At 42.3% G+C, this 26,837-nt stretch overlaps 1 protein-coding gene across 1 annotated transcript in view; it reads left to right on the top strand.

The window, feature by feature from the left end:
• STIL (STIL centriolar assembly protein) overlaps positions 1 to 12,561 on the top strand; it is a 43,755-nt gene extending 31,194 nt beyond the window's left edge. Inside the window, 3 exon segments of the mRNA XM_037498929.2 lie at positions 3,600 to 3,810; positions 5,378 to 5,628; positions 11,011 to 12,561. Of these exon segments, the coding sequence (XP_037354826.1) occupies positions 3,600 to 3,810; positions 5,378 to 5,628; positions 11,011 to 11,800 (1,252 nt within the window). The 3' untranslated portion in view covers positions 11,801 to 12,561.
• The last annotated feature ends 14,276 nt before the right edge of the window (positions 12,562 to 26,837 follow it).

Here is a 26,837-nt window from a genome sequence, read left to right as displayed (position 1 = left end):
AAATATCATACTCTAATAAATCTTTCAGAATTCTTAATTCTGAAACTAGTATAGCAAACATAAAATGAGAATTTTTTCACTCTTGGTGAAAGAAGTTGAAAAGGGGTATTAAATTGGAATCAGAGGCCTGATATGAAGTCAAAGGATTTTCAAAGATAGATACCCATAGAAGTAAATACAGATGTGTATGTATGTATGAGTTAGTATATATACACATACCTCTAGCTGAGGGGCTTAGAGGCACAGATACAAAGAAGCGCATGCCAGTACCCAGATCTTGGTTTCTAAATACTATTCTCTGATGCCATTGCTACTGGTCTCTGTGGTTGCTTCTCTCTGGGGTAGAGAAAATAAAAGATGAACATGGAACATCTTATGGTGCCAGAAAATAAGAAGATGCTCCCATGGTTTTCCTGAAAGAAACATGGCAATCTGGAAAGAGCTTCCAGTGTCCAAAACAGAAACAATTTGAGCAGCAAAATAAATAATGATAGTACTGAGAGAAAATACTTGAGGAGAAGATATTTGCAGAGTCTCTATCTCCCTCAAAGTATTTACTAAGTACAAAGGGAAAAAATTAACTTTACAGTGGAAAAAACTGGCAGATTTCACCTTATCCCAGTGATCAAGATCAAAACATAAATGACATCATATACCCCCTGATAGGGTGCTTTGAGAAGGTCAGAACACCAGTTCTGTGGTATTCTTGCCAAAAAGTCAAAAGTTTAAATTACAAGAAAGTATCAGACAAATTTAAATTAGATGACATTCTACCAAATAGCTGATTAGTACTTGTCAAATGTGTTAAGATCATGAAAGACAAGGAAAAAACTGAAAGTCTGTCATAGATTGGAGTAAGGAGATATAGCTACAAGGTGGGACATTGCCGGAAAAACTGGTAAGGCTAGGATTTGCAATTTAGTTTATATAATATTTTACTGATGTTAATTTCCTGACTTTCATATTTTTACTATGGTTATAAGGTGTTAACATTAGAGAAAGCTGGCTGAATATACTATTTCTTTTTCTTTTTTTTTAAAGATTTATTTATTTATGCATACAAGAGCTGGGGTGTAGGCCAGAGGTGCTGAGAAGTGAGAGGACTCACCAACGACAGAGTAAGGAGCAGAACAGGCAGATCCACTGAAGTACACTGCTGAGGGGATCAACGGGCGAGACAGGAGAGGTCTGCTGTTCCATGTGGGTTAGTTCCCTGGCCAGTGATTGAACTCCAGCTACAGTGGCTGCTGATAGCTTCAGAGTGTGAGACTTCACCCCTTGCACCACAGGGAGGCCTGAATATACTATTTCTTGAACTTTTCTGTTAATCTAAAATTTCAAAATAAAAATGTCTCACACAATATAAAATTCTACATTAAGTTCCTTTTACTCAAGTGAAGTTTGGTAAGGAAATCAGAGATCCTAAAGAAGGGAAAATAAAACAAAAAATGACAGTGTATGTATACTATAATCACCGTGTTGTATCTCAGACACAATGACATGTTGTTCTTAAAATCAGGACTCTTCCAGTCCATACCATTCCTTATGGTGAAACTGCATTTAAACCAGTAAAAGGACAAGCACATTTATCCTAAACTCTAAAGGCCTGCAGGGAAATTACGTTGTATAGTTTGTTTTAGTGTTCATATTTGTACACTTGAATAGATATCAAGAATTATATGTTAGGAGGCCTCTCTGGTAGCCTAAAGGTTAAGTCTCAGCGCTGTCACCACAATGCCTCGCTGTGGCAGCCTGAGTTCGATCCCTGACCAGGGAGCTAACCCATATATGGTGTAGCAGACCTCTCCTGTCACGCCCGTTGCTCCCCAAAGCAGAGTATTTTCAGCAAATGAACCTGTTCTGCTCCCCATTCTGTCTCTAGCGAATCCTCTCACCCGCCTGTACCTCTGGCCTACACCCCAGTTCTTCTATGCAAAAATAAATAAAATCTTAAAAAAAAAAAAAGATTTAAATGTTATACACAGAGAAAACATGCCTATTTAATAACCTTAAGGGAGACGTAATTGCAAATCAAATATCCAGAATATATAGAGAACTCTTGAAACCCAACAACAAAAATTTAAATAACCTTATTAAAAATAGGCAGAGGACATTGCTCTCCAATGATAAGACCAACAGGCATATGAAAAGATGTCCAATTTCATTAATCATGAGAGAAACACAAATAGAAAACAATGAGATGTCACCTCATTCCCATTGGGATGACTACTATAAAAAAAAAAACAACAGAAAATAACAATTGTTGGCAAGGATGTAGAGGAGCCAGAACCCTTGTACAATGTTGGTGGAAATGTAAAATGATGTAACCACCATGAAAAATAGTATGGGACTTCCAAAAAAAACTTTAATGGCTCTACCATATGATTCTGGGTGTACATCCAAAAGACTTGAAAGTGGCTATCTCCACACTCATGTTCACAAGAGCATTATTTATAATAGCCAAGTGTCAAAGTAACCCAGATTTCCATTGATGTATGTATAGATGATGAAAGTGTGGCATAGACATACAACAGAATATTATTCAGCCTTAGGAAGAAAATCTTGTCATATGCTACAGTGTGGATAAATTTGAGGACTTTATGTTAAGTAAAATAAAGTACTCATAAAAAGATAACTATATGATTACACTTGCCATGTTTCTACCTGGAACTCTTCTCCAGATACTCACATGACTGGTCCTTTCTCATCATTCAAGTCACTGCTCAAGTGTTACCCCTCAGGGAGGGCTTCCTACACCACCCTACTTAATATAACCTCTCGCTTCTTTGTCCCTATCCCAGTTACACTCCACTTGATCACCCTGGTTTATTTTCTTCAGAGCAGCTGTCATTCTGTGAAATTATTTGTTGCATATGTGGTATTGTTTGTCTCCACAACTCACAGAAATGCCGTGCAGTTAGGGATTTTTTAATCTGCTCAATCTGTTGGGTCTAGTTCTGTAGCAGCACGTACCATAAGTTCAAAGAATATTTGCTGGGTTTGTTTCCAATTTATGGAAGACCTAATTACTTCGGAATGGCCTCCCTGGTGGTGCAGGGATTAAGATCTCAGCACTGTCGAGCTATATAGCCAGCCACTGCTGCATGAGTTCGATCCCCAGCCAGGGAGCTAACCCACATGGCACAGCAGACCACTCCTGTCTTGCCTGATGGTCCCCTTAGCAGTGTGTTTCAGTAGGTCTGCCTGTTCTGTTCTCCACTCTGTCTCTGGTGAATCCTCTCACACTCTGCACCTCTGTTCTACACCCTAGCTCTTCTATGCATAAATACATTAAAAAATCTTTAAAAAAAGAAATTACTTTGGAATCCTTTTTTAATTGCAAATATTATAACAACAATTTTCAAGCATAAGATTATGAGAATAGTTTAGCAAGCCACTATATATAATCAGTTTTAAAAATTTCCTACTCATAATCCATCTTATTTCAGTTATATCCCTAGCCATTTCAGCTTCTACCAGGTTATTTTGATATAACTCTCAGATAAGATTTCACATATAAACATACAGGTTGAAGTTACAGCACTTCAAATATATGTTAAAGGTACCTCAATAACTAACACATATATCCTTTCAAGCAGCTCTTCTCCACTTGTAAGAAAAGAGCCTGATGTGCCTGTGTTCTTTCCGAATTCCCTGCTGGCAGAGAATGTAAGCATGTGTTTGCAGACTGGACCAACAGAGGGCACCAGTAACAACTCTGTAACATCTGGGGAACCAAAAATTGAGCAAGTTACGCAATCTTTGCCTCATCAACCATCAGATAATCAGAAAATATATCAGGATTTATTGGTAAGAAAATGTGAAGCATTTCAGCTTTTGTGAGATGGTTATTTAGTCCAGGGCACATCATTAAAATCTTTCTTAGCCTTAAATGATCAGCACCTTGATATTAAAAAGATTTTTTTTGAGATTTGAAGATATATCATTTGTTTCTTTTAGTTTTTCATAAAACATGATAACCTAATTCATCAGTTTACTGTAAACACACCAGTCAGTCATCAGGTACTTAGATAACAGAAAAAAAGCCTTATTTTAAAATATGTGTTGCTACTGCACCAAATTAAAGCTAAAAGTTAGTATCAGAAAAAAGTAAGCGAGATTTTACAGAAAATTTGAAAATTCAAAAGTAGTAGAACAGTTATGATAATATTTACTGATTTCAGTTCAAGTAAACAGATTTTTATTGAATATACTTAGCTTAGTCTAATAAAGAAAACTAAATAAGGAGAAAATGTAAAGATGCATATGGCAATCTCTGCCCTTGAGAACCTAGAAGTAGTATGTGGATACTAGGTGACAGTTATAGGACAGTCTGGAAAGTACTTTTGGAAGCAAAGGCAGTACAGAGAAAAGGATAATTCTGGTTGGAGGAAAACAGTCATCTTGGAAAGGTTAGAATTTGAACTTAAAGGTTTAAATGACACTGATTCATTTCCATCCAAATTGGAGACTGGAACATTTGATTCCTACATTTATAAGTGAAGGCTAATTTAACATAATTCATAGATCCCCAAGTATTCATCAATGAACATATATTTGTTATTTGCCCACTAAGTCCTAGGCCTGGTTCTGGCTAGTAGTTGTGGGCTTAGGAAATGCAATATGCTTTAATGTCAGGAAGGCAGAATTAGGATCACAGGGCATTCTCATTCTGACTGAATAAACAAAGGAGTCAAATTCAAATGAAGATCTGTTTTGTGACTGAAACAACCATTTTTCAAATTTTTTAAATAATTGTTGTAAGAGTACTTGAGATATTCAAGTAAGAATACTTGAAATATTCAAATGATTTAAAATCTATTGGTTTTAAAATGAAAAAGTTTTGGAACCTCCCTAGTGGTACGGCAATTTGAGTGCCGCGCTGTGAAGCTGTCCTCAGCCTCTGTAGCACAGGTTCGATACCTGGCCGGCTAGGGAGCAACCCACACGGTACGGCAGACCTCTCCTGCCTCGCCCGCTGCTCTCCTCAGCAGTGTCTTCAGTCCATCTGCCTGTTCTGCTCCCTGCTCTGTCTCTGGTGAATTTTCTCACCCTACCATGCCACTGGCCTGTACCCCAGTTCTTGTATAAATAAATAAATCTCAGGAAAAAAAAAAGATTTAAAAAATAAGGAAATAAAATGAAAAAGTTCTGAACAAAACATTTTAGGATCTTTAGAGTCTGGTGAAATAATTCATTAGGAAGGGGTTCTTTTATAAAAATGTCATAATACTTGCAAATGTACTTGATACTTTGTAGAATTTCACAGGATGTTATTTTTCATTTCCCTTGCTTTACCATTGCTATTATTTATACTTTTGTTTCCTAAGAATGTTACGCGTGATTTTTTAAAATCTGTCCTTTTTCTTTTCATTAGGGTCAAGTGAACCACCTATTAAATAATTCCCCCAAAGAAACTGAGCAACCATCTACTAAAGCAGTAATTATCAGCCATGAATGTACCAGAACCCAAAATGTCTACCATGCAAAGAAGAAAAAGCATGATTCAGGCTTGGTGGACAAAGATTGTGTTCTTAATGCAACCCTTAAGCAACTAAGAAGCCTTGGAGTAAAAATTGATTCTCCCACTAAAGTGAAGAAAAATGCACATAAAGTAGATCATGCCAGGTAACTTCAAAATTTATTTTAATAGATTAATAAATTTTAGATGTATTGCAGTGGTCTCACAAGAAAAGGTATAAGCTTGCCAATCAATTCAATTTAATTCATTATGTGTTCAGGGCCTCATATATGTGTGATGAATAAGAGATCATCTCTACCCTTTGGTTATTCAGTTTGGTAGGAGAGAGGGTTACATACTTGGGTAATTTGAGAGCTATTGTGGGATGTCTCCTGAAGATGTCAACAGAATGTTGTGGGAGTTGAGGAAAAATGAGCTTTTACTCATTTGTGCTGTCTGGGTAGGCTTCTGGAGTGACAGTTTTCTGTGCCAGGTACTGCACATACTGTTATGCAGTTATGCCATCTGTAATGCAAAAACATTACTTAGTGTAGGAATTGAAGAGTCTAGTTACCCAAACCTTCCTTATTGCTCACCAGTTCCTTTTGGCCATACCGTTCAGTTTCTTCTTCATTCCAGGTGGCCTTGGTGCATATTTGCTTTTAAAAAGAGGGCCAAATCTGGAAATGTATCACTAAGTTTCGCATGTTGTCTGTTATTTTTGCTGTTGTTTTCTAATTACAAAAGTAATACAGCCTCATGATTTAAAAAATACCAATACCGAGGCCACCTTGGTGGTGCAAGTGGTTAAGCGTCAGCACTATGAAGCTATACACAACTTCTGCAGCATGAATTTGATCCCCAGCCAGGAAGGTGACCCACATGGTGCAGCAGACCTCTCCTGTCTCGCCTGCTGCTCCCCTCAGCAGTGTGTTTCAGTCAGTCAATCTGTTCCCCACTCTGCCTCTGGTGAATCCTCTCACTCTCCCGCACCTCTGGTCTGTACCCGAGTTCTTGTATGCATGCATAAACAAATAAACAAATAAATAAATAAATAAAATACCAATACTGAGAATATCAGATGAAATACAAAAGTCCCCAACTCCCAAACTGACTCCTCCATGATTATTTCTCTTAACTGTTTTTTATTCTTCTAGAAACTTTGTTCTTCATGCTCAAGTATATTATGTATGTGATGAGTATTGTAGTTTGGCTTTTTTGCCTAACATTATATCTTAAATCCTTGTAGACATATGCAGTTGTTTCTTCTGCATCTTAACAACCGCACATAATTCTCTTGTGTTCCCATTACTGGAATATAGTGAATCCCAGTCCTTTATTAATGGACTTTTAGGCTGAATCTGTCATTTCTTATCTTAAACAATGCTGAATGAACATCATTCTATAGGTATATGTACACATATCTTCATAGGATAGATTCTTACACAAAGGCAGGATCAAAAAATTTGTGCATGGGCCTCCCCTGGTAGCGCAGCCGTTGAGCACTGGGCTGCGAGGCTGCCCGCAGCCTCTGCAGCGCCAGTTCGTTCCCCGGCCGCTGGCGAGGGTCCCACAAAAAAAAAAAAAAAAAAATTTGTGCATGTAAAGTTTGGTAAAGGTTAATTACCATTGTCCACCAAAATCAATGTATCAGTTTATATTCCTACCAACAGTGAAGGAAAGTGAGGCTAGTATTTTCAAAGGTCTGGTTTCCATACTGTGAGATAGAGGCCATATAATGTCTGTTGGAATGGTTAAATTTTGGCATTACTGCCTTTGGGCTTTAGTTTTATGTGATGTTTTTCTTCATTAGGCAGCCACTCTATTTTAATGTCTTTGGTATGAAATATTGCCATTAATATTTTCAGTAATGAACTTGATTCATGTTTTAAATGCCTGGAATGAAATGGAAAATAAAGCCTTTTTCAGTAAATCAGTGTGGCATAATCAAATTGTTTTAATCAAGATTATCCTGCTCATACCTTAACAATTTATATTATTTATAGTATAAAATAATATATGCTCGGGCCTCCCTGGTGGCGCAGGCGGTTGAGCACAGTGCTATGAAGCTGTCCGCAGCCTCTGCAGTGCCAGTTCAATCCCCGCCGGCCTCGGAGCAACCCATATAGCGAGCAGACCTCTCCTGTCTTGCCTGCTGCCCGCCTCAGCAGTGTATTTCGGTCGGCTGCCTGTTCTGTTCCCTGCTCTGTCTCTGGTGAATCCTCTCACTCTCCCATGCATCTAGCCTGTACCCCAGCTCTTATATAAATAAAATAAATTTAAAAAAAAGTGTGGAGCTCTTTAAAAAAAAAAAAATAATAATAATAATAATAATATATGCTCAGGGTTGGAATTTTAGAAAATGAAAAAGATGCTATCTGGAGTAATAACACCAAAAGAAATAAGCTTTTTAGGAAACACAGTTTTACTGTCTGTATAATTTTGGCTTTTTAAAAACATGTTAGCATTTATGAAATAGGAATTTTCATTTAATATTGTGGACTATGAAGTATTTTCCTAAAATAATAGCCTGGCAGAAATTTGCAATACCATAGCTATATTTCCATATAAAGAAAACGTTTAAGTTTTATAATCTGGTATAAATTATATAAAATATTATATAGAGCTCTAGAACTAGAATTTGATATTTGTTTTGTTCTGATTATCAAAGTAATGTAATATAAGCTTATTTTCAAAACTTTGGAAAATTTAGAAAAGTTGACCAAAAAACATGTTTGTGCCAGCCAAACCTAGTTATTACTAAATTTTTCTTTTCTTTTTTTTTTAAAGATTTATTTATTTATACAAGAATTGGGGTACAGGCCAGAAGTGTGGGAGGGTGAGAGGTTTCATCGAGAGACGGAGCTGGGAGCAGAATAGGCAGATGACTGAAAACACTGCTGAGGGGAGCAGCAGGCAAGGCAGGAGAGGTCTGCGGCGCCATTTGGGCATCTCCCTAGTGGGCTGGGAACCCGCTGCAGTGACTGCGGACAGCTTCACAGTGATGGCGCTCAACCCGCTATGCCACTGGGGAGGCCCTAAATTTTGCTTTTGCTTTTGCTTTTCCTTCTGTTTTTCTGAAGTATTAATAGGAACCATTTATTGAATGTTCAGAATGTGTCAGGAATTGTATTAGAGTTTTAAGCAGCATTATTTTATTTAATCCTTTTAACAATCTATGGCATGTAGAAACTGTTTTTATTCCTGTTTTATAGATGAAGAAATTAAGTATCAATGTGTTCAAGGCCCCTCACCAATGATTTTTTAAACCTGCTGTTCTACTCCAGGGTCCATAACTTTGAGTTTTTTGTTGTTTGTGTGTTTTTTGACTGTTTTGTTCTTCTGTTTTCTGTTTGTTTAAATTTTTTTGGTGAAGTCTGATTATGGTTTATATTTTGCTGCTTTCTGTTTTATGCTCAGCCTACCTCTGTTTTTGTTTTGTTTTGTTTTTTGTTTTCAGGTTTTATATTGGGAAATAAGCCAGGTTGTAATAACCCTTTCTAAGAATCATCTTTAATGGGAATATAATAACTTACCAAGCAGGACAGAATGAAAAGAACTTGTCTAGCTGGTTGCAATTTCTTACTATTTCAAATATTGCTATGATGAACTTCTTTTTGCCAATATTGTAATTTTTAGTTTTAGGATTATTTCCTTAGAATAGACTCTCAGAAATAGTCAGACTAAGTCAAAGTGGGAGGGAAATTGTAAAGCTGTTGCTACATTGCTTTCTGAAAGTAAGACTTTTTACTTCTACCAGATACATGTTTCACTATTTCACCAGTACTTTCATTTTATGTAAATAAGTATGTATTGAGCTTCTACTCTGAGCCAGCTATGAGCACTATCTTGGTATGCAATATAACCTGTTAAAGACAGCTTGCTCTCACAGAGCTTATAGTTCAGTGAAGATATAAAGATTATTTATCTTTGTCAATTACAATATATTCTGATATCCTCTAAGACATGTACTGTGATATGAATTAACATTACCTCAATAAATATAATATAAATAAATATAAATATAACCTAACAACAAAAGCCTGGCAGTCAAGTAAACACAGCAATTAATTAAATGATGCAGTGGCAACCCTCAAAAATTTTTTTTTACCTTTTTAATGGGAAATTTCCTATATTTCTTAGATTTACTAAGTATAAGAAATACATTTCAATATCCCTTGCACAAATTGTGGTATTTAAAAAAGAAAAGGAAGGATGTAATATGCTATGTAAGCCCATAGGTGAGGTATCTGACATTAGCAGTATTTTTAGTCTGTATTATAATTATCCTTTATTAAAATTACCCTTTTTAATGATCTGTGCTAATTTAGATCAAAGACATCTTAAATTGTTTATCATTTCTATTTTATTAATTGGCTCTGTGTTACTGTGATCAAAAATAAAACTGCACTAAAAATTGTTGCATCTCTAACACATGAAAGTCAAATTTTGTCAGTAGTCTTAAATCTTAAGTTTGGAGTATCCTTTCCGCCTGTCTGATTAATTTACATCGTTGCATGGTGTGTCATAAACTCAGTCTTCTACCACTCTCACCAAGTTCCGGCTTAGCCACTGTTGGCATTTGCAAGGTTTCTTCCTGTTACTTTTATCTGGGATATTCTTTTTCACCCAATATCTTGCCAGAATCCTTCTTAACCTTCAAAACTAAACTTAGATGTCACCTTCCTTGTCACTATCATCTGTACCCCTCATCAGAATATTGATACTTTGTACTCAGGATACTTTATTCCTAATAGATTATAGCATGTTCTTGTGGTAACCTTTCCAGGAAGATTTATGTGTCTCTGAATTCTCATTGCCTTTACTGTGCTTCATAGACTTCAGTGAATCATTTCCTGAATGAAGCAAATCCCACCTACTCAGGTGATCACTGATTCTTAAAATAAATGCTTTATTTTTAGTACCTCAGTAGTACTTATTGGCAGTATTTACTATTATATTCTAACACACATGGCTATAATATAACTGGAATGCTAAAAGTTTATAAGGCAGTTCAGAATTTTAGACATGTTTTTCTACAGATACAGTGTTACAGATTGTAGTTTAGTTTTCTGAGGATCTTTATAATCCCTGTGATCCCTCCTATTCCTCTAGTTCTTATAAAACAGCTATCCTTTGCCATTGTGTCCAGGTGAAAGAACTGTAATAGATTTTTAACGAAGTTGAACAGCTAGTAAGAGCAAGTTGAGATCGGGTCTGACTTACTCTCTGGGGCTCTTTCATTATATTGTATAAAGCATTTTGTTGTAAAGGGGTTTTTCTGTTCACTAAAAATGAGTGCCTTGTGTTTGATCTTAAAACCATCACTAATGTATAAATTTAGGAAAACTAATTTGTGTTTCTGTTTCGGTCTGTGAATCGTGTATTACCTTCTTGAATATATCTAGATCATCAAACTCAGATGAAAAGCACCCTGAAGGCCAAAGCTGAAGGCTTTTTGTTCCTTGCACGAAATGGAACACATTGAGAATAACACTGTTTAGTTTCAAAACAAGACAAATGACAGCCTACCCCTTTGTGTCTTTCAGTGTATTGGCCTGCATCAGCCCTGAAGCAGTGATCTCTGGATTAAACTACATGTCATTTGCTAATGTTGGCGTGAGTGGCTTAAGCCCCAATGGTGTGGATTTGAGCATGGAAGCAAATGCTATAGCTCTGAAATATTTAAATGAAAATCAGCTGTCACAGCTGTCTCTGTCTCGATCAAACCAAAATAACTGTGACTCATCTTTTAGCCTTTTTCATATTAATACAGACAGAAGCACAGTGGGGCTTAGTTTAATTTCACCAAACAACATGTCATTCGCAACCAAAAAATACATGAAGAGATATGGACTCATACAAAGCAGTGACAATAGTGAAGATGAAGAGGAGCCCCCAGACAGTACAGAGATCAAGAGTGAACATTTATTGAATCAAAACCCTACATCCATACCTGAACAACTTGGTTGTCAGAAAGAGCCTTCTCGAAATGCCTGTGAAATAATTAATTGTTATAACTGTGACTCTGTGGGCACTTACACAGACATGCCAGTATTGAAAAATATTACAAATGAAGTTGTTCAGCCAAAAGCAACACGGCAGTTGGATGAAAACCCAGCCTTCTTATTAAAGAACCTAAAACCAAGTCCTGCAATGAATCTCCGACCTGGAAAAGCAGAGTTTACCCCGCATCCTGAGAAAGAAAATGAGAGGGACATTCCTGTTTTCCCTGAAAGTTTGAAACCCTCTGAAAGTTTAAAGCAAATGAATAGTATGAATTCAGTAGGCACTTTTCTAGATGTAAAGCGTCTCAGACAGTTGCCAAAATTGTTTTAAATATTTAGCTCCCTACTCTCCTGATAGGAGGATGGACTGTCCCTTGAAGATATTTAAAGAAACCAGTGTCTTTGGGTAGTTTGGGGATTCCTAGTCATTCTAGGAGTTACCTGTTTCTTGGCAACAGCTGATTACAAAGAGCTTAACAAGTGACCTGATGAGATATTTACTAGTAGGGTGCTAAGTCCTCTTTGTTCAGGTAGAGTTATTCAGCGTCACTGAAACCTTTTTTAAAAAAACAATTCCTGAGATCAGTTATTTCAACAAATTTAGGCGAATTTTGATTCTGGACTCCTGTTTTATACTCTGCCATTTGAAAAGTAAGTCTTTTCCTAGTGTGTTGCATCTGTGCATCTGTTTACCCAGAATCACCTAAAAGAACGGGTAATAACATTATCATGACCCTGACTAAATTAGCTGAGTCGACCCTTATTGAATTTAAGGGGAAACTTTTATTTTAAAAAATAATAACATCTTTTATACAAATAGTGTATATGTCCTTAATTAAGATGCATCTTTTGCAATCTGGTGGGTTGTTGTTAATGTAATCTTTTCAACATACAGCACTAGCTATCACAGAATAAGAAAATTATTAGGTATGAGTGTGTATTATAAACTTTGTTTTCAAATGTTTTAATTTTTTAATAGAACTTAAATAAAATTGTCTACACCGACTGTTTTCTTTTGTCCTCAGCAATAGTTTATTATTCCCCACTTTAAAAAGCAAAACTTTTAGGTTCCTAAATAGTTACAAGTTTAGAGTTGAGGTATACCATTTACCCAGGGACCCCAGTGTCTTATATAACCATAGGAAATGATCACAGCCAAGAAATTGACATTGGCTACAATATTAGTAACGATACCACAGACATTCCAGTTTTCACCAGTTTCTACACACACTCATTTATTTACTTTTTGGTGTACAGCACTATGACAGTTTTGTCACATGTAGGTTAGTATAATCATCACCACAGTCAGCATACAGAAAGAAATCATCACCACAGTCAGGATACACAGTCATCACCACAAAGAAACTAGAGCTCCCCTTTTCAAACACCCTCCCTCAAATCTCAACCCCTGACAATCAATGGTCTCTTCACTGGAATTTTTTCATTTTGAGAATGTTAATGTGAATGGAAACACAGAAAGTAACTTCTTGAAATTGATTTTCATTCAGCATAATGTCCTTGAGTTCCATCTAAGTTATCAAGTGTGACAATAGTTGCTTCCTTTATCCCCCCACCTTGATAGGGGTTAAGTTTTAAATGGTTATTTATGATGATTAATGAAAAAAGTCTTCATTCCCTTGAGAGATGAAGTTGTGCTGCTGAAGTTAAGATGTCCTTGCCTTATTTCAAAGTTGGATATGTAAAATGGAAAGAAAGAGACTTGGGCCTCTTACTACTTTCAACCCAGCAGGGGTCTTCTGAGGTCAACTGACAAAACAACAGTTAGCAAGCCCAGGTAAAGCAATGTTGGGACTGCTGTTCCCAGAGACCCATGGCATTGCTCTTCATGTCTAAGTTAAGATATAAGTGACAGTGATGCTTCCAGAGGCCTCATTTGGGACTTGAGTTATTTTAATAAGTAAGATAAAAGACCACTTGCAGGTTTCATTGCAGTAAATTTTTAAGTAACAGAATTATCGATACCACTTCAAGTGTGCTCTTTTAACTTTAGCCCTCAATGCTTCACCCAGGAATTGAATGTAGGTACAATTTATATTGCACATTATTGAAAAAACAGAGAATGTTGGTGTATTAACTGACAGCCTCATTAATTAGACTTATCACTGAGAACCCTGTAATTTTCACACCAAACAAGAACCTCTCTAGCTGAACAATAACTGAACCTGAGGTTTTTTTAAGCAAAATCTAATTCCATCACTTGTGTTATCTGAGACTGAATTTAAACTGCAGGTTAATTCCACAGAACATGTCTTTACTAAATACAGCTCCAAAGAAAAAGGACTCACTGAAGCCCACTCTAAAAAATTTCTCTAAGAAGAATGTTTTACTGTGGGAAGTTATTTGTCGAGTTTGTTACTGTAATAGGTTTTAGTCATCTTGGGGAAATCACTACTGGGAAAATTGGATGAAAAGGCTTTAGAAATGATTGCATCTTGAGTGACATTTTCTCAGAATTTTTTTCTTTTATTCTGTCCCACAGCATACTGTTTATGGACATGTGGGTGATACTTAAAGTGGAATAAGAAAATGATAGTGCTTCTGTTACCCACCTTCTGAGAAACAGATCCTTCAGTCCTGGTCCCGGCCAATTGGCCCCACTCCCCACCTTCTTCAAATGTCTCTTCACTCAACCACTGTGCCCTTCACTGGCTACGTTGTGCTCACTTGTCCTTTGCCTACATTGTGCTCTGCCTGTGCTAAGCCCCATAATCTGTGCCCTTTGCCAGCTGTAAAGACAGGAGAAACGAATACCTGGAAGCAGGTCACACAACAATAGGAAACAGTGTATGATGAAAAGCCACAATGAGACATTCAGATTTCCAGGAGCCACAGCGTGTGATCATGATAGCTCACATCTTTTTAGGCTTATCACGTGTTTATAGGATGCTGTGCAGAGCCCTTCCCAAGCATTCATCCATCTAAGCCTCCTGCTGACCCAGCTGGTGTGTCACCCTCCTAGTTGAGAGAACAGCCTTAGGGAAGTAACCAAATAAGTTGCTAACAGAGATTCGAGTTTTAACTCCAGGGCTCAAGCTCTTATTAAGCCACTGCAAAATAAACTTTCTCAGTTCTATTCAGGAAGCACTTTCCATAAGAAACAGACCTCAAGCTCAAAGATGATTCTGAATACTATAGTCAATGCTGTTCTCCTAGTTGCCCTGCCTTTTTTCTTCCATGAAAGGGTCCCTTCACCCTTCAGCCAAGACCAGAAACTTCTATTTTTACTCGAGTCCTGAAATTAGCAACCCCAGCTATGTTAATGTTCAAAGATTTATAAACTTTAGTGATTTTACAATGCGGTGGTGAGCTACTGTATTGGGCTCAGGAAATTAAAGGAACAAAAGGTTTTTCTGTGCTCTTGTTTTCTAGACATTACTCATGGGGGCAGAACCTTTCTGAGCCTCCTAGATTAAATGAGAGGATTTTATGTCTGCAAAATAAATGTAATGATAATGTCTTAAAGTTGCAGACTGCTTCATACTTTTCAAGTGCTTCCGCAAATATTTCCTCAGAATTCTCACAACCAAAACCTGACTGAAGTGTGTATGGTAGGCATAGTTAATCCTCTCCCTACCCCACCCCCAAGCTAAGAGACAGACACTGTTGGGTATAACGGGGTCAGGGACATCAGCCTAGGTCCTTCCATAGCATCTAGCCCAGCAAGAGCCACTACCTTTTGCTCTTCCTCTCATCAGCACCATTTATTCCCCTCATCATTCAACAGGTAGAGGATACTGATTCAGAATGGGCACAAGCTCAGCTCTCAGCATCGGGTGATGAACAAGACAAACTTGCTTCGAAATAAGTCAGTCCAATGAGGGAGAGACATGCAAACAGTGAGGTCAGTGCTGATAATAAATAGAATGTGTGAGATTATATCGGAGAAGCTTGGCGGTGGGTTATTTTGAGACTGTTCCACAAGGATGGTGACGTTTTCCCAGAATCTTGCAGGAGCAATATAGGGAAGAGAAGGAGAACGGGCGATCTTTCTGATGGAAGGAATAGCTTGTTGGAAAGCACAGAGTGAATAGGTCTACAGCATTGGAGGGTCTTGAGGGCAGGATACGAGGATTGGAAAGGGAGAAAACATACAAGTGGAACACTGAATGAGCTATCAGTCACAATGGGTTCCCCTCGTCATTGCTTTGGCTCAAATCTGTGACATTGAGCAAGTCACCTCCTATCAGTAGACCTCAGTTTCTCTGTTCTGGAGGTGACAGTGCTAGCCATGCATCTCTGACATACTGTGATTATGTGCCATGTGATCCAGCGCAGTGTGAGCCGTGGTTTACAAGCCCAGAGGGAAAGGCTTCTGCAAGTGGAGTCAGACCTTGGAGGATTTTGAATGATTTCCACAGGCAGAGATGAGGAAAAGGAGATTGCCCTACTTTGCATAAAAATTTTAAAAATACAAAGAGGATTCAGTCTTCCCCACCAAAATGTTGAGTGACATCTGTCCCAAGTGGTACCAAGCATTCTTCAGCTTTGAATGACACATTCCCTGTTTTTAGGCAGTTCAAAGTCCAGTGTGGCAGAAAAACATCAAACCCACAAAAGGGGCTTTCGGGTTTGGAAGCCTGGGTGAGGCTCTCTGTCTCCTCTACGCTCCCCAAACCGGAACTGTCTGGGTCACAGAGAACATCCTCAGAGGAAATCCTGCTTTCCCACTTCCTGGCCAGGGGCTGAACTCCAGGAAAAGGATGGATTTGGGGAGAGCCCTATGTCCTGCCTCTTCGTAGGAGGTTTGAGACCAGGTGGGCAAGAGGGATTAGTTACAAACACAGTGGAAAAGATGACACCAGGTGTCTGATGTTTCTGAGCTGCAGGGCCCTCATTGTACAAATGAGGACACTGAGGCCCAAAGAAGAAAATGGACTTGCTGGATCCAGTTCCCACAGCTTAGTGAGCACAGAGCAGGGCCCAGCACTCGGGGCTCAAGCCTTCCAAACCATTGTATGCCTTGATAATGGGGTCAGTAAGTTAGGTGTCAAGCAGTCAAACCTAGACCCTCCCTTTCTCCCCTTGTGCTAGAAAGGGAAGGAAAGGTAGTGTACAAGCGTGTGCACCCCAGCCTTCTTCTTTGCTCATGTTCCCTTTGCCTCTAAGCCCTCCGTAGTTTCAGAAGCCCTGTGTGCCCTTCAAACCCTAGAGTACAGGCTGTCCCCACCCATGTCCTCTCCCCATCTGGAATCCTCTTGAGGGGTGATATTTTCCTTCTCTGACTTTCCATAACCTTCTCTCTGGTCCTCCTCCTCTGACAGATTTATTACAAGCTGCTTGCATGTTGGTTATGTGTACCCATGGCTGGGAGCTCCTGGAAAGTGGAACCACGTAAGACTCGTTGTCTAGTGAAAACAAGTCCTGCATGTTCCCAAAATGCATTTGTGCATACATCTCAGTCATCTCTCACGTGGGAGAATCATCCATCTAACCTGCACCAAATTCCTACCCTCCCACTCTCATTTGGACCACACATCTGCACTGTGACCCTCCACACCCTGCTGCCTGCACTCCCCTCCCCCCACCTAGCCAGCAGCACACTACCTCCCTCCCCCCTTCAAAGCCTGCATTTCCTGGGCCACCCCAGGAAGGGGCTGTGGCTCAGCCCTTGTAATCATGGAGCCATTTATCTCTACTACAAGGGCTTACAGGATACACTTGCACATTCTCTATGGCTGGTTTCTAGCCCCAGGAGGACTGGCCAGTTCCTGCTGGGTGGTGTCCCTCCCCTCAGTTTCTCTCTCCTGCTCTGTCTCTGTCTCTTGTCTCTTCAACATACATTTGTGGTGCTCCTTTCTGTCTGTGATATGCTGGCACATAGACAGACCAGATAGTCCCTGTCTTTGTGGGGCTAAGTGGGGCATACAGGCACCCAGATAAGTGTGGTTGGAGTCATGTTGAAGGGATGTTTAAGCGGCACAGGAGAAGGGTCCAGAGGCTGGACTGTCTGCTGGATTGTCTGCTGGACTGCTGGACTGCTCTTCTGGAATTCCAGGGTACCCAAAGTCCATGTCTCCTCAAGGTCTTCACCCTGCCCCTTTCCCTTGCCCTGCTGCCCAGTGCATCAGGGCCCCAGCAAGCAGTCCTGGGGTATCAAGAGACAGGAGTGCTGGGAGTGAGCCAGGAGAGGCAAAGGGCCCAACCAGGTGCTGCCCTAAACCCTGAGTTCAATTCCTTTCCTTCCAGTTTCATTCCATTCCTTTCAGTTCTCCAAAGCCAAAGTAGATGTGCACCTCAGCTCCGTGAGGGCAGCCCAGATGGGCTCTTAGTGCGCCCCATCCCCAGCAAGCAGTACAGGGCCCGGACCACTGCTCAAAAAGTGTCTGTTTAAAATGAACAAATAGGGGGCCTCCCCGGTGGCACAGCGGTTGAGCGCTGGGTTGCGAAGCTGCCCGCGGCCTCTGTGGCGCCGGTTCGATCCCCGGCTGCTCCCCAGCCACCTGAGGAGGGTCCCACATGGCGCGCAGACCTCTCCTGCCGCCCGCTGCTCCCCTCAGCAGTGTACTTCGGTCCTTCTGCCTGCTCTGCTCCCCGCTCTGGCTCTGGTGAATTCTCTCACCCTCCCGCGCTTCTGACTGTACCCAGTGCATGTATAAACAAAAACAAATTAAATAAATAAATAAATGAAAAACATGCCTCTATAAAATAAAAAAAAAAAAAAGAAAAAAAAGAAAATGAACAAATAGGGCCTCCCCGGTGGCTCAGAGGTTGAGCACTGGGTTGCGGAGCTGCCCGCAGCCTCTGCAGCGCCGGTTCAATCCCCGGCTGCTCCCTGGCCACCGGAGAAGGGTCCCACATGGCGCGCAGACCTCTCCTGCCACCCGCTGCTCCCCTCAGCAGTGTACTTCGGTCCTTCTGCCTGCTCTGCTCCCTGCTCTGGCTCTGGTGAATTCTCTCACCCTCCCGCGCTTCTGACTGTACCCAGTGCTTGTATAAATAAATAAATAAATCTTTTTTAAAAAAATAAAATAAACAAATAGCAGGGGCTAGGCCCACTGTGCAAATGAAGTGGCAGTTCCAGAGAGGGTGGGTGATTGCCTCTCCACCACTGTAATAGAGTGAGGAATAACCTAGATTCCTTAGCCTAGTACAGGACATGCTATCCAAGAAAGGGGAGCATGTCATTCACCTTTGTCATCCAGACACCTAGAATTTTGTCTGGCACAAACTAGGTGCTTAGTGAGTGTGGAATAAAATGAATGAATGAAGCTGGGTGGGTGTGTGCTTTGGCTGCCCAGGCACACTATCCTCAGCCATCTACCACAAAGTGAGCCACAATCTCACTGAGCTTCTCACCTCCACATGTGCCCTTCACTTCCCATCCCTGGGTCTCTGCACTTGCTATTGCCTTTCCAGACCAGCTTTCCAGACCAGTTACTCACAGTCCATGATGGATGGCACCCTTTCTAGTCTAGTCTGATCTTTTCCAGCCCTGGCTGAAATCTCTCTCTCTCTCTCTCTCTCTCTCTCTCTCTCTCTCTCTCTCTCTCTCTCTCTCTCTGTCACACACACACACACACACACACACACACAGAACTTCTGGTTCCCAGAGCATTTTGTACCCTCCTCTCCGGTAGACTACGTATTAAGCTACACTATAATTCTCTGCTTTTGTGTCTGACTCTTCCACCTTAGTATTCCTAGGTCTGATGACAGAGCTTGCTATGGAGTAGAGGCTTCTATTTTGTGCTGAGTTCTTTATATATGTCTCAATCTTTTCAACAGTTCTGTGAATTATGTATTATTTTTACCCCATTTGAGAGATGATGAAACTAGGGCCCAAGGAGTGATGTAACTTGCTTAGGACCATTACTACTACTAAGGATCATTACTGGGGCCTCCCTGGTGGCTCAAGGGTTAAAGTCTCAGCACTATCAAGCTATCACCAGCCAGTGCTGACATGAGTTCAATCCTCAGCCCCTGCTAGGGAGCTACCCACATGGTGCAGCAGACCTCTCCTGACCCACCCACTACTCCCCTTAGCAGTGTATTTCAGTAGACCTGCCTGTTCTGTTCCCCATTCTGTCTCTGGTAAAGCCTCTCAAACCACCCCCCACACATACACACCTCTGGTCTACACCCCTGTTCTTGTATGCATAAATAAATAAAAATAAAGATTTTTTTTAAAAAAGGGCCATTACTTAGCTACTAAGCCATTAAAAGGAATTCTATGCCAGGGCAGCCTGGCAATCAGTCCTCTACTCCTCACCACACCATCCGTTTCTGTTTCTATGCATGGGTTCTGCACTGGGCACATAGGACTGGGACATACTGACCAGAGGGCCTCCGGCCACAGCCTCTCCGGGTGATTCAGCACTGTGTGATAGTTAGTAGGCCTGTGTGTCTTCTGAACAATGGCTTTAAAAATTCTCCCCTTCCCTTTCCATCCTTTCCATGGTCCCCTCACAACACACCATGTAGCTGACAGACCAGCTGATGACTTTCTATCGGGTCCAACTTGTTAGAAATGTGACTAGAGAATGGGATGCCATGTTTCTACAGGCACCTTTGGGGAACTGGCGTTTTCACTGAGAGGCTCAGCAGAGACCAAAAAAGAGGAAGGAGGCTAAGATGAGAGCCAGATTAAAGACTGGGCCAGAGACACAGGGCCGGAGGCAGGAAAGAAGAGCAGAGCGAGAGAAAACGAGAGCGAGGGCTTGAGATAAAGATGGCAGACATGAGAAGCGGAGTGAAAGAGTGATAAGAGATAAGAGAAAGAGCCAGATCTTTGTGGTCCCCTCACCCCATCCCTAGTACAGATGGGGAAGCTCAGGGTCAGAGGAAGAAGTGACCCTTGTCCCTAGCGTATGTGGCACTTTTCGAAACACCATCATTTCAGTTCCTCTGTTGTCCACCTGTGCTTGGCCCTGAGCAGCATGAACTGGATGGTAGTGAAGGCCTCTGGGACATGCTAATCAGGACAGCAAGATGGGAGAGAGAGAGATCAATGGAGGCTGGAGCAGTATTGATCAGGGAAGGCTTCCTGGATGAGATAAGACTGAAGCCAGGCTACAGACAATGTTTGTACTCAACTTTATTGAGGAATACAACACAAAAGTCCTATTATAAGTGCACCATGTATTGAGTTTTGACATGCACACACTCATAACCACCACTGCCATTAAACAGAGAATATTTCAGTCATCTCCTTTCTGCCATCATCCCTGATCTGATCTGTCATTATAGACTAGCTTTGTCTTTTCTAGAATTCTAGATAAATGGAATCATATGCTATGTACTTCAGTTTGGCCTCTTTCACTGAGCAAAATATCTTTGAAGTTATGCCATATCCTTTTTTATTGCTGAGTAGTATTCTATTGTGTGAATATACCAAAGTGTTTATCCATGCACCAGATGGTAGACATTTGTATTGCTTCTACTTTTTAGTTATTATGAGAAAAGCTGCTGTGAATATTTGTGGATATATATTTTTCAGTTCTCTCAAATAATTGTATATTTATACAAATATTGTATGTTTATACAAATATCATATATTTATAAACTTCATGTTTATAAGGAACTGCCAAAGTATTCCTCAAGGTGATTGTGTGATCTTTACATCCCCTTCAACAATGAATGGGAATTCCAGTTGCTCCACATCCTCACTAATATTTGGTGTTGTCAGCCTTTCATGTATTGACCATTTAAGTGGATGTGTCATAGTATATCTTGGTAGATTTGTGTTTCCCTAATGCAAGTTTGCGCATGTTTTAATGAAATTTTTGCCTTTTTTTTTTTATCTTTTAAGGCAATGAGGAACATAAAGTAGTATAGATCACAATGCTATCCAAAGTGCTGAAGATTTTTATGTCATTCTCCCAATGCAGCAAATATTTAACTACAGCAAACAGGAGTGGAGAGAACATTAGGTCTAAGCAGACATGAGTGCTGACCAGCTGAGTGGCTCTGGGTGAGATGAGCCTGTTTCCTCATTTCTACAGTGGGGATCGCCAGCACTTCCTACGTATCTATTCAAAGAATATAAAAACACTAAATATAAGGGCCATATGTACTACTACATTCATTACAGCTATGTTCACATTAGCTGAGTTATGGAAACAGCCTAAATGCCCAAGTACAGAGGACTAGATCAGAAAAATATGGCAAATATATGATGAAATACTACTCAGCTATAAAAAAGGACAAACTGCTGTCATGGATGGAATTGGAGAGAATAATGTTCAGTGAAATAAATCAGAAGGACAAAGACAAATACAGGATGGTCTCACTTATAGGTGGAATATAGAGAAACATAACAAAGTATCAGTCAAAACCAAACCATCTGACTGCAAAACTGAGGCAATGGGTGGTGGGATGGTGATGGGGTGGTAGCTGGTGGGGGGCTCAATGGAACAAGGTGAAGGGCACTAGTGCTGGGCAGGCTGTGAACGTATGTATTTGTAGAGGTTTGAATCTATAACCCTGGAGCAGACACAAAGATGGAAGACTACTTCAATGTACATAATTTGGAAAATAAAGTGGGGCTCACACTAGCAACCAGCAGGGTTCTTGTGGAGGATGAAGTGAGGAGCAGGGCAGGCATATACCAGGTCTCAGTACATCTAACCTTCAGCCATGCAGGGGTCCTGCCCATAAGTATGTAAGTGTATACACCAGCCCGGGGGTGATCGCCAGCAACTCTTTGCCAGGTAGAGGGTAGGTGGCTGAACACATTGTCTTTTACTAACAGCTCTGGGAACAAAGCCATTGGTAAACAAACTCTGGGGTTCTCTGCTCATAAGAAGGAGAGGAGCTCAGGCAAACGCCTACCTCTATGTCTGGGAGCAGTTTCAGTCTTCTATGTGTTCCTGCAAGCACAGGCTAGAGAAAAGGAAATGGCTTCAAGGCAGTGCAGTGCTTTAATACATTCAACCATTGCACACTGGCCTTTACTACAGATGAGGGTTGTAAACGAGAGCAGTTTTCTCACATTTTTTATGTACATCAGAAATCATCTGGAGGCTTGTTAAAACAGATTTTTTAAAAAGATTTTATTTATGCATACAAGAGCTGGGGTGTAGGCCAGAGGTGGGGGTATGTGTGAAAGGATTCACCAGAGACAGAGTGGGGAGCACTACCCAGGGAAGCAGCGGGCAAGACAGGAGAGGACTACTGCACCATTTGGGACAGCTCCCTGGCTGGGGATGGAACTCCTGCTGCAGTGACCTCAGACAACTTCACAGTGCTGAGCCTTAACCCCTGGCGCGCCACTGGGAGGCCCAAAACGGATTTTTTTACATCGCTGGAGTTTCTGATTTAGCAGGCACGGAGCTCTAGGGGATTTACATTTCTAAGTTCCCAGGTGATGCTGATGGTCCACTTTGAGAATCACTGATTTGGAATGAAGTCCTTTCATCCCTGAGAATTGTGATGGTAGTGTTGGTGCTTGGAAGCACAGGGCTGACTCTCCCCACTTGTACAAGCTTGGAATCCCAGGACCAGGAAGGGAGCCAAAAATGGAGACCCTGGTCATATGGCGGTGAAAAGGAGAAATAATGACATCACTTCCTCTCAGTTTTTACCTTTAAAAATAATCCCAAGAACACAATGATGCATGGTCAATTATCTCCTTCCTTTACAGGAGGAAAGTAAAACCCAGAAACTAACTAACTTTCCTTTAAACACCCAGTTGGCAGGTAGAGGCGCAGGGATGGGGACTCAGGACCGCCTGACCATTGGACTTGTTGCGCTACCCTTGGAAGCACCACAGGCTGAAGCCAGACAACCCCAGGTGTGAAGACCACCACTCACCAGCTGGGTGTTCTCAGCCACCTGCTCAACCTCTCTGCGCCTTCCTTAGGTACCTACAAAATGGAGGTAACAGAGTTCGAGCTGTGCTGGGTTGGTGTAAGGGTTAACTTGGAGGTGCGTGATGGTTAATTAACTTGAATTAACATGCGTGAGGCCTAGGACAATAAGTACCTGGCACATAGGCGCTGCATAAATGCATTGAAAATAAACATGACTGGTCTGGTACTGCGCACACACCGCATCACCCCAGGGAAGCTGGGGAGGGAGCCTAAAAATCAGCTCGGATCTACAGTGAGGCTAGGCAGAAACACGTGAAAAATGTACATAGTCTGGGATTCAGGGTGTAGGAAGAACTCAGCCTTTGGGGGTGGGGTAGGGTGGGGTGGGGTGGGAAGACAGCTCTGTTAGCAGCTCAGGCCTAACGCCAGCCTGGTCTGTTCCCCGCTTCACCCCAGGACTGGACTCCAGACTGACCACAGTGTGGGACCCGCCGCCCCTCCCCCCTTTCGCCACCCCCCCCAGCCCAGGCGCTCCGAGTTTCCTGCCCCCCTGCCCTGCTTGGGGCGGGCAGAGGAGGGGTGGCATTTCCTGGCGGGCCCGCCAGCCGCCTCACTAGCTCCTGGACGCTCGGACAGAGCGCTGACCGACAGGCACCAGATGCTATTTCGGGCGGCGCCCCTCTCCGCGCAGTTTCCGTTTTTCCACCGACTGTCGGAAACCAGAGAGGAGGAGGCTGTTGACGTCATGAGCCCCCAGCCCCAGACGGAGTGGGGGGTGGGGTGGGGTGGTGGAGGTCAGGGATGGCTACCAGACTGTCAGAATCCGAAGCCTGCGGCACAGGAGCAAGGCGAACCCCACCTTCCCTCCCGCCGAGGGTGAGGGTCCGCGCACACGGCTGAAGGCTGACAAAATTCTTTCCACCTGTCCATACTCTTTCCCCACAACCCTTGGGGTGTTAAGCAAGTCATTTAATGCCCTGTAGGATGACCCTCAAAGATATCAAAACCAAATGCAGAATCCCTCCGCACGCCTCTCCAAGAATACCACCCCCATCTAAGCAAGCAAGATAACCAGAACACCAAGGGGTTCATGGATTTCCCCTTCACCCCCAAACCCGATTCTTACAAATGCAGTTTTGTATTCCAAACACACGCCTTCTCCATACACCTCTTTTCATCTCTTCTGCCAGCTCCCTCGTCCCCTGCCCAAACCCGCACCTTGGACCCCTGCATTGGCCTCAGAACCCATATTTTCACATCCTTCCTCCTGCCCCCTCCAGGCTTGCAGCCAAAGAGCTTTCTAAAAATGCAAATTTGATTCCGTATAAAACATTCGCTCTACCCCAAAACCAAATAAAAAAAAATGGCTCTCCCCAAAATTCTTCCAATGGTTCATCAGTTTGCTCCAACCATACTGGACTCATGTCCCTTTCATGAGCCTTAAACCCTTATGCTCCAGCTCTCCGCCCACCTGGAAGACCCTGGTGCTCACTGTTCTAACCCTGCCCCCTCAGATCTCAAGCTCAGTGTGGGCATCACTGCCTCAGAGAGCCACCGTGATGATGAAGGACTGGCCAGGATGATCAGACCCGGCCACACACCAGGCTCAGCCCCTGACTGGGACTTAGCCTGTGCCACACAAGGGCTTTCTCCTCGTTCTCAGGCTCCAAAGGAGCTCAGCCACAGATGCTGGGAGGACAATGCAGCCTGGCGCGGTGGGTAGAGTCGTGGACTTGGAACTGGATACTTGAGTTGGGTCTTGGCCTTTTATCTGGGTCACTGTAAGGTCCCCCACCCCTCACATTTCTCTGTCTTCATTCCCCGCTCTCTAAGGATAACCAAAACACTCATGCAGGTGCTCTTGATGTCGTCCTGGGCTCAGGACTGGGTGAGATGCTACAGATTAGTACTTAATTCACCACCTTTTAAAGGTCATTTAATTCAATCCTCATGACAACTCTGTGAGGAAGGCTTTATCCTTTCCATTTTATAGATGAGGAAACTGAGGGTCAGAGAGTGCTAAGTGACTTGTGCTAAGATTTAAGCCTATGCTGTTTCTAGTCCAAACTAAAAGAATGAACGCAGATACCCTCCATAGGCTGAACCCTGAGCCCCAGTCACCACCCCTGCACTGAACCCAGATTTCTACCTTAGAGTATAGGTGTTTGTACTATAAGTTAACTCAGATCCCTCCTCCTAGCCCAGGCTCCAGTATATTCACCAGCTGAACTCCAGTAAGGACTCTGGTGCCAAGTTTGCTTCAAACGCAGGCTCCACCACTTAATAGACATGTAACATTGGGAAAGTTGCTTTTATTCTGAGCCTTGGTTTCCTTATCTGAAAATGGAGAATAATAATAGCACCACCCTCTCAGAATTGTCCCTGAGGACTAAGTGAGTTAGTATCTGTGAGCGCTCAGAACAGCGCTTCAGTAGTAAGATTAAAGTGTTTAAAATATTATGGGGGTGGGGGCATGTTCTTGGGTCCTGGGTTCAGCCTGAAACTCAGTAGAACGGGCATTTTCATCTCTCTGCTGACACTAGTCCTGCCTCTATAGAGTCCTGAGTTGGAACTCAGTCCATGACATTAGAGGCAAGAGGGTCATTTTAGAGCAATAAAGGATCAGGGCTGAAGGGGGAGAGGCTGGGGGGGCTGGTGTTGTCGTTGGGGAGAGCTGGTGAGCTTTCTGGAATGAGGCGCTGACCATTGAAATTTGGGCGTCTGGGTCCTCCCTGGTGGCGCAAGGGGTTAAGACGCAATCTATGAAGCTGTTCACAGCCACTGCAGAGAGTTCAATCCCCCAGCCAGGCAGGGGGCTACACACATGGCTCAGCGGACCTTTCCTGCTTCACCTGCTGCTCCCCTCAGCAGTGTATTTCAGTCAGTCTGCCTGTTCTGCTCCCCACTCTGTCTCTGGTGAATCCTCTCACCCCCACACCTCTGGCCTGTACCCCAGCTCTTATATGCATAAATAAATAAATCTTTGAAAGAAAAGAAAAGAAAGAAAGAAAGAAAGAAAGAAAGAAAGAAAGAAAGAAAGAAAGAAAGAAAGAAAGAAAGAAAGAAAGAAAGAAAGAAAGAAAGAAAGAAACAAACTTGGGTGTCTAGGACACTGGCCAAAAAGAAATAAACGAATGGAGCGAGGATGAGGAGTTGAGAGTGATGGTTCCGGTGCCTCGGTCTTCAGCAGGCCGGGCACAGCGTGCTGGGCTGAAAGTCGCTGCAGAAAGGCGTCTGGAAAAGGAACGAGAGGACGCGGAGCAGGGGTCCGGAGAGGCCTGGAGATCAAAAATGCGGCTGGACCCTCCCGGTCTTAGCGCGCCCAACTCTCCCCGGAGCCGACGCTAGCGCCGCGCAACCAGTCCCCACTCCCTCCGGTGAAATTGCCAAATTAAAATGAATCATTTGGCCCATAATGGCCGAGGCGCTTATCGGGGGCGAGCGGACCCGCGGCGGTGCCTTATCTCCGCCGCGCACACGGCCCCGGCGCGCCTCGGCCCATGCTAACGAGGCTGGAACGTGAGCGGGATTAGAGCGCGTCGGTGCAGGCGCGGGGCGCGGCGCGGGCGGGGGCGCGGGGCGGGGGCGGGGGCGCGG

The sequence above is a fragment of the Talpa occidentalis genome, unplaced genomic scaffold (genome assembly GCF_014898055.3).
Source record: "Talpa occidentalis isolate TD23 unplaced genomic scaffold, MPIMG_talOcc4v2.1 talOcc4.9, whole genome shotgun sequence".
Taxonomy (NCBI): domain Eukaryota; kingdom Metazoa; phylum Chordata; class Mammalia; order Eulipotyphla; family Talpidae; genus Talpa; species Talpa occidentalis.
This window is presented reverse-complemented; position numbering and strand designations above follow the sequence as displayed.